This window comes from Rhagoletis pomonella, unplaced genomic scaffold (genome assembly GCF_013731165.1).
Source record: "Rhagoletis pomonella isolate Grant_MI unplaced genomic scaffold, Rhpom_1.0 Rhpom_scaffold_01716, whole genome shotgun sequence".
NCBI classification, from domain to species: domain Eukaryota; kingdom Metazoa; phylum Arthropoda; class Insecta; order Diptera; family Tephritidae; genus Rhagoletis; species Rhagoletis pomonella.
In genome coordinates, this window is record NW_023460270.1 from 30,436 (window position 1) to 39,599 (window position 9,164).

The 9,164-nt window shown below is 42.6% G+C and overlaps 1 protein-coding gene across 1 annotated transcript; it reads left to right on the forward strand.

Annotated features, from left to right (window-relative positions):
* Positions 1-7,301: 7,301 nt before the first annotated feature.
* LOC118752651 (fatty acid synthase-like) lies at positions 7,302-7,890 on the forward strand (the record flags this gene model as incomplete). The annotated part of the gene is made up of 2 exons (XM_036487535.1): positions 7,302-7,319; positions 7,373-7,890. Coding segments are annotated over exons 1-2 (536 nt in total), but the record flags the coding sequence as incomplete, so codon positions are not given.
* Positions 7,891-9,164: the final 1,274 nt, after the last annotated feature.

Consider the following 9,164-nt stretch of genomic DNA (forward strand, 5'->3'; position numbering starts at 1 on the left):
AAAATATTACGATCATCTAACACGCAACTATTCAGTTGATCAGAAGTAAGCAACAACGCGTTCAGAAGGTGCAATCGCGCCAGTTACTGAGCTGTTTCGCCTTATGAACGTGCCAAATGAAAATTCGTTCCTCTTGAAATCAAGTTATATGGCTGCGTATGTATGTACATATGTATGTACATATTCCGAAATTTTTTTTATTTGTAAAGGCTCTCAAGAAAAACTACAAAATTCATATAAAATTACGCACAATAAATGGAAAATAAATTTTCTTCTATAAAAAATTTCTTAAATCAGTATGCAGCTCTTAAGAAAAAAATGCTCGTACATCTCGTCGCTACCATGTCCAACTATCGAATATGAAAATCGGCACTTTTCAAAATTTTGATTTGCCACTAATAATTTTATTTCGTATAGCAGCATTGCTTAAGTTATTGTTTTTGACAACTTATTTGTTGGTTAATGACTGCAAATAGTTTTATAGAAAATTAGAGACGAGAAATAATACTTACATAAAAATTTAAGTACATACACAGATTTAAAAAGCTGCTTGAATACAAAAGTTTTATGAAAATCTCACATTAAACAACTGTCTAAATCTACGTTATTTTTTATAAATAAGGCCGTAAACATTTCCTTGCATCGTCAATTTCCATATTCTATTTTTACTCTTTCAATTTCACTGACCAGCGCTGCAAACGATATCAACTAGTAGGCTAACAACCAGAATTGAAATTTAATACGCAAGTACTTACCGTACTACAAGTATACAGAGAGTAGATTTGCTACTCCCTTTTGGCAGCAGCAAATATCTCTCGTACGCGATGAGAGAAAGTAGAGTACGTACTTTGGTGGAGTAATAGCAAGTACGTCAAGTATTTACTCTCTCAACGCCAAGTAGTGTATGTATGCGGAAAAAGAGTAACAATGTGTTGGGAGTAGAGTACAATGCAAGGAGTACTTATTGAACGAAATGCGGCAAATACACTTGCGCTGGACTCTAATATGTACATATATGCATACATATATTCTGAATTATTACTTTGTATGCACAGTATAAGGAATACCTACAACATACAATACCTACATACAATGTATAAAGCACAAACAATTGTAGTGAGGATAACTGTCTGCGGATGGAAAAAAATGGTATAAAAGGAGCAGTGCTAACAAGCATTGTTCATGAGCTATGCATACGTGGCACGCGTCGCAACGTGGGTCACACGGGTAGTGGAAGAGGGATCAAACCTCCGAGACTATTAGTATATATTCGAAGTGGGCTTTAACCATTGAGACTGGTGCTAGCTGTAGTGTTTACACCTACTCTAGTTCTATACTTTAGGGAGTGGATATAGCGAGAGTACAGCAAATAAAGGGGCTATAAATGAGAAGCGAGTGTGTTCTAATTTCTTGAGGAGATAGGGTGTTTACTCCTTGCAGGACCCTGGACAACCGAGAGCTATGCCCAGCACTCAGGAAAGTCCGTTACAAATGGCGCCGAGCAGGGACTCTAAAGGAAACAAACATAAAGGAGAGTGTCGTGGAGAAAAAAAAAGTGAAATGAAAAAAAGGAGAACACAAGTGATAGAGACACAGATTTCAGTGACCAGCTGAAAGACCCAAACTCAATAAGCAATAAGGGCACAAGTGAGAGAGGCACAAAGTGCAGTGACCACCCGAAGAACTACTAGTAGGCGGTCCAGTGAAAACAAAACAGTGTGAAAAAAATGGTGAAGAGAAAGTGGGTACATTACCTCAACCGAGAGGAGCTGCTGACCTATATGGCAGGGTTCGGTCTCAAACAGACGCTTCTCTGCATTTATACAAGAAGAGGCTAACAACGAAGACTACCAAACGCGGTTCGCTGGGCTATAAGCGAAACACTCGAAGCCTGGAAGCCAGGGAGCCAGTGTCATGCAGTCACCAATGCCCGTTGACGCGTTTGATACACCACAACCATACGCAACGTATCCTACAACATTACTGGTAACCATCATGGACCGAGTCCGTAAGTGGGGTTTCAAATACGACGGCGGCCGAGACCCGCTCAGCTTCATCGGGCGTGTAGAAGAATTGGCCGAAGTATATATAAGAATCGCGACTTGTTACCGCGAGCAATTCCGGAACTACTTAAGGAGAACGCGTTAACATGGTTCCGCGGTAATAATCGGAATTGGCGACAATGGGAGGACTTCAAAAGAGACTTTCTAAGGTTCTTCTTAAACTCTCGCTACCACGAAACCTTAGACGATTAAATCCGTCGTCGCGTCCAACAACCGAACGAAAAATTTAAAGACTATGTGTTGGCCCTTCATAGTTTGATGCGACACGCGAACTACACCTCAGAGTAGAAGCTGACGCGTATCTACAGGAACTCTAGAAGTGAGTTCCAATGGTACGTCAAACGATCCGAGTTCACCACCCTAGAAAAGTTAGTGAGTTTGGCGGAACATATGGAAATTATCCCCCCGGTGAGAGAGCCACAGAGAGCCGCAGCGCGAACCACTCCGCGGGTCACGGAGAGATATCAGCACATGCGCGAACTGCCTAGGAATGACGAGACGGCTAGTGCAGAGAGAACATAGCGCCGACCTGAACCACACGGCGGTGTGGTAATACCACAGTCGGAGTACGTTAATCCGTGGACTGCGTGTAGACATTGCGGAGAAGATGGCCATTTTTCGAGAGAGTGCAGAGCTGCACGGAGAGAATTTTGTTGGACCTGTGGTCGATGCAATGTCCCGACTCGAGAGTGCTGCCGTAGTGCATTGGGAAACGGGTCGAGGTCCCATTTGCGGCGAGGAGTGGGGCGTCAGGTAGAATAGCCTCGCCCAAACTGAAGAGTGTCCTAAGGCAGTCGGATGACCGAATTATGGCGGCGATCTTAGTAAACGAGGTCGACGTAGTAGCTGCAGTTGATACAGGCGCAACAAGGAGTTTCTTGAGCGAGGCCATGCTTAAGAAACTGGATGTGGGAGAGGTTAGGAATTTGAACACGCGTGTGGTAATGGGTGATGGGAGATCCAAAACGGTGCTGAAGGCTATAACGGCACAAGTAGAGCTGGCGAATCCGGCGCATGAAAGCGATCTGTTAATACTGCCTGGTTTGATGGATGACGTGGTCCTTGGAACCAATTACCTGGCAAAAGCGGGGGTCCGATTATGATGCGGCAACCGATGAAGCGAGGGAGTTCTTAAAGGCAGAGTTACACAAATTTGAGAAGATGTCTGGGGTTTCAAGTATCGCCACTCATCGGATCGTCATGAAGGATTACCGGCCGATAAAGCAGAGGTTTTGCCGGAAGAACCCGAAGATGCAGGAGATCATCAACGCCGAGATCGACGACCTTATCCGAAAAGGGTATATTGAACCCTCACACAGCCCGCACAGCGTCCCAATAGTGATAGTGAAGAAGAAGACCGGCAAGTGGAGACTCTGCGTCGACTACTGACAGCTGAACGAGCGTTCAGTGCCCGACGTGTATGCCCTACCGAAGATCCAACATAGCCTTGATCGACTACGAAGCGCGCGTTATATTAGCAGCCTAGACCTGAAAAACGGCTACTGGCAAATCCCAATGGAAGAGCAGAGCAAGCAGTACACTGCTTTTACAGTGCCAGGGCGTGGCCTTTTTCAATGGCGAGTAATGCCGTTTGGGCTCCACTCCGCCCCCGCGACGTTCCAGCGTGCGTTAGACCAAGTTATCGGCCCAGAGCTAGAGCCGTATGCGTTTGCCTACCTGGATGACATTATTGTCATCAGCGCAACCCTGCAAGAGCACGTTCAACATCTTTCGGAGGTCTTCCGACGGCTTAGGCAGGCGAATCTTAGGATCAACCCAGAAAAGTGCGAGTTTTTCAAGAAGCAGTTGAAGTATCTGGGTCACGTCGTCAGCGAGAAGGGCATTCACACCGATCCAGAGAAGGTCGCGGCTATCAAAGAGCTGACACCACCGACAAATATAAGGGAGTTACGCAGGTTCCTAGGGATAGCTTCATGGTACCGAAGATTTGTCCCCGACTTTTCCAAAGTGGCACATACGCTGACGTCCATGCTGAAGAAGGGCCAAAAGTGGAAATGGAACGATGAGCAACAGACAGCGTTCGAGGCGCTGAAGAGCGCGTTAACCGAGGCACCAGTGTTGGCTTGCCCCGACTTTATGCAGAAGTTCACTCTACAAACGGACGCGAGCGACTTCGGGCTGGGAGCTGTTCTCACCCAAGAGATTAAAGGAGAAGAACGCGTAACCGCATACGCGAGTCGCCAGCTCAACAAAGCCGAACTCAATTACTCACCAACAGAAAAAGAGTGCCTGGCCATAGTGTGGGCGATCAGGAAGATGGGACCCTACCTAGAAGGATACACGTTTACCGTCATCACCGACCACTTAGCGCTCAAATGGCTGAGTAAGATAGAGAGTCCGTCCGGTCGGATTCCAAGGTGGGCGCTGGAACTGCAGCAGTACTCCTTCGATGTGCAGTATCGCAAGGGTAAGCTGAATGTAGTAGCAGACGCGCTGTCAAGACAGCCCCAGGAAACATTGCTTGGTTCGATGACGGCAGGAGGAGTAGCGGTAGAGTGCAAGTGGCTGAAAGACAAGATGGCGGAGGTGGAGAGGTCCCCACAGAAGTTTCCTGACTTTGTCATCGAAAATGGTGAGCTGTACAGGCGAATATCAGGCCAAAGCGACGGTGAAGACGTGTCGCCATGGAAATTATGTGTACCGACAGATCAAATGCAGAAGGTGTTAAGGGAAATTCACGATGTTCCCAGTGCAAGCCATATGGGGATCCGAAAAACGATAGCGCGGGCGACAGCGCGATACTATGAGCCGGGCATGTATGTGCGACAATGTGAGACCTGCCAGTCTTACAAACCAAGCCAGCAGCAGCAACAGGAAAATTTTGTAGCCGAACAAGTGAAGGGTGGCGTTTTGCGCGTACGTATAAAGCGCCTAACAGAGCACGAAATTCGATGCTATATTAGAAGTGACAGCAGCGGTGGATACCGGTCGAGTAATTCGAGCGACAGCAACAGCACCGGAGGGGAGCATGACGACGCTGGCCAGCCAAGTGACTCCAGAGAGGGCGACAGCAACAGCGACAGGCAACAACAACAAAGAGGCGGCGTCGAGGACATCGAAAGCCTCGAAAGAACGCAGCCCCAAAATAGTGAAAATGCGGAGATGGCAACCTATTGGGGTGCAGAGTACTTGGCAAGCAATACGCCACGTTTGACGAGCGAAGAGGAGTAGACGGAGGACGAACCCTCAAACTTAAGCGTACTATCTGATGACAGCGAGCCGAACAGTTAGTTCGAGGTCGAAATAGAGCGGGCGCCAACACCCATAACAATTTCATCTGACGAGGAAGAGGAGTATGCCAAAAGGCAGGGCGAATTCTCCATCGCTACACAAGACGCCATACACCTCGGTAACGGGTACGTAGGTATGCGCGCCATATCGATATGCGCATCAGGCTATACGACCCGATGGCATCGGAAGTGCCACATCCACCGCCGCAACAGCTGTGCCTTAGTGAGGGCGCGATCGAGGCGTGTACTTTGGCGAGCGGTGGACGAAGAGATTTTGTGGAGGAGGCGTCGGCGGAAGCGGATTTCAGTGTGGCAGCAGATGCCGACTTAATGGCAGAAATAGAGCGTTGGCTAGAAGAGGCTGAGCCGAGTGTGCCATCGGAGTGGCAGGTCCATCCGGACGTAGGTGTGTTGCCGGAAGAGTTGGTGAAATTGAGTCGCACGTAAACCATCAGCAACAGAAGCGGCAGTCATTCAGATGCATCGTAAACGGATAGACGTACAGAGTACGAATTACCAAGACTGGCAAGGTGACCGTAAGTCTTACTGCCCGGAATAAGGAGGGAGTGTGAGGACCCCGGATCCTGTGGCCCTGGGCCCCACAACAATTATTTTATATACATATATAATTTGTATTAAATTGTATAATTGGAATTGTAAGAAAAACGCTTTACATATATGTACACGCACATAATGGAATTTGTTATTTGAATTATACTAGTTTTACTTACATAAACATGTACATATATGCATACATATATTTTGAATTATTACTTTGTATGCACAGTATAGGAAATACCTACAACATACAATACCTACATAAAATGTATAAAGCACAAACAATTGTAGTGAGGATAACTGTCTGCGGATGGACAAAAATAGTATAAAAGGAGCAGTGCTAACAAGCATTGTTCATTAGCTAGGCATACGTGGCACGCGTCGCAACGTGGGTCACACGGGTAGTGGAAGAGGGATCAAACCTCCGAGACTATTAGTATATATTCGAAGTGGGCCTTAACCACTGAGACTGGTGCAAGCTGTAGAGTTTAAACCTACTCTAGTTCTATACTTTAGAGAGTGGATATAGCGAGAGTACAGCTAATAAAGAGGCTATACCGAGAAGCGAGTTTGTTCTAATATCTTGAGGAGATAGGGTGTTTACTCCTTAAAGGACCCTGAACAACCGAGAGCCACGCCCAGCACTCAGGAAAGTCCGTTACAAATTCTATATAATAATTAGAATTGTTTATAATGACTTTTGCTAAAATTTTAAAATCAAAACGTATCAAGGGAAATTCTGTGGGTCTAAGAAAAATTATTTTATAGTATGTTTATAGAAACGTGGTATATTAAAAAGTACACATGTTTTATTTGATATTTTTAATTTTTTGTTTTTTTCTGTATACAATTTGGCAACAGATTTTAAAATAATCCAAACATATTCTGATTTTGTATTTTATGAAACTGGCATTTTATTTACTGTCTCTTTAAACGAACGTACATATTTATATATGTATGTACGAACATAAAGGTGGTCGAAAAAATACATGCGGGAAAAAGTTAAAAATGATATCGCTAGCTTAGAAAGAAAAGTTGCTCAGTCCCATTTTAAAAATTTTACAGGAGAGGAAAATATCTTCCTATAGCCATTTTCTTTAACTATTTCGCTAGACGTCGAATCAAACATTTTGCGCGTTTAAAGCAAAGCAAAACTCCATAAGAATCAGAAGGATTCGATATTTATTAAAAGATGTCGTATTATTTTGGCCTTAGCGGATTTGTGTTGCTTGTTTTGGACTTAGCAGATTTTCCTTTTATTGCTTATGAAGAGGAAAAAATAAAACAAATACCTTTATAATTTTCGAAACGATGCGTATTCAATTTCTCTAGCATCCTATATCAAAATATGAGTTTTCATAAAAAGTGGACTTAGCAACTTTTCACTCTAAGCTAGCGATATGCTCTCATCCCCAAGGATTTTTTCAAAATGGAGAAAAATATACCCGTAATTTAGAAAGCTTGTATAAAAAATATTTTTTTTATATTAATTCATTTCAGATTGATATGGTAGATGATGATGAACGCCGCTGGAGACATTTCAACCCTGAAATTCCTAAACGATCTGGAAAAATTCATGATTTGGAGAAGTTCGATGCTACGTTTTTTGGTGTTCATTTCAAACAAGCCCATACAATGGACCCTCAAACACGAATTTTGATTGAAACTGCTTATGAAGCTGTGATAGATGCGGGTGTAAATCCGAAAAGCCTACGTGGTACAAAAACTGGCGTTTACATTGGTTCATGTATTTCTGAATCAGAGAAAACGTGGTTTTATGAAAAAGTATCATCCGGCGGCTTTGGTATAACTGGATGCAGTCGAGCAATGATGGCAAACAGAATTTCCTACAGTTTGGGCCTGCAAGGTCCGTCGCTTTTACTGGATACTGCATGTTCTAGTTCAATGTATGCATTAGATAATGCTTTCTCTGCTTTACGCAATGGAGAAATAGACGCAGCAATTATTGGAGGGTCTAATTTAATACTGCATCCATTTGTTACACTTCAGTTCGCTAGGTAATAAATAAATACCATAGAAAAAGTATATACATACATACATACATATATGCATGCATGGAAGTACATATTAGTTGCGTTCCTTATCTCCCAGAAATAGTCAGGAAAGGTCCGAAGTAGTCAGATTTAGTCCAAAAAGCGTTCCTTAACTCGAAAATGACAGCAAAAATGAGAGAGCAACACTCAGTGAGAGTCCGAAGTAGTCAGATTTAGTCAGAAGAATTTTTGCTGGCAAAATATTGAAAAGTGTCAAACTCAACTGAATTTAAATTAACGGAAATTAAAGAATACACAAAAAGTAAGAATAGTCTAAAAAGTAAAAAAAGTTAATTGAAAGTGGAAGGAGGCAAAAAATAATTGATATAGTAAGTGTTTATTGTGCTTGTGCTTGTGTTAATGTGTTTTGTACATACATTTCTATTCTTATTTAACGTTAGTTTTGTTGTTGCCATCATGATAAAAACATAACAAGGTAAAACCATTGAGAGGCAGTCTGACGTTTGCCAACAATATAATTTTAAAATCAAAACTCAAACTCACACACACATTCTCATTTTAAATCTCAAACAACAACAATTGTGAACAATTCAATTTTTTTATTTTCAATTTTATATGATTTTAAAATGTTGGCAAACGTCAGAACAAAAACATGGCCGACGAATTGAGAGAATGAATTTACTTTGTAATGTTTTTATCATGGTTGCCATTATTTGGACTAAAAATTTGGTTTTTTGAGTTCCTTTACCTTTTTCTGTTATTCTCTTGTAGTGTACGCATTTTGCTTAAGAGCGAAATACACAACACAAGCGGCTTGACAAACCAAGCGAAATTTCCCTTTGCTTCAAGCCATTTGTGCTGTCTATGGGGTGTTTGAAGGTTTGACAAACCGCTTGAGGGAAATTTGAGCAAAAATCAAATTTTTTTGATTTTCTGGCCGCCATGTTAACGTTTGATCAAACCGCTTGCGATGTGGATGGTAAAATCGCCTCAATTGCAACTGAAATTTCACCAAGTGAAGACGTAAGGGAGAATAATGGTAGAAAACTAAAATGTTTTACATTGTTAACCGAAAGAAAACTAAAATTCTGTGCTTGAACGACTCATGTTTACATGGTCTATGGCAAAATGGGAAAAGTATGTTTGACAAGCCGCTTGTGTGGTGTATTTCGCTCTTTATGCTCTTGCATTTTGACACTTTTCAGATTTTAGTCCGAAAATATAAGGAATGAACCTATTATGTATGATTGTGAATATACATATGTAATCAATTGAAA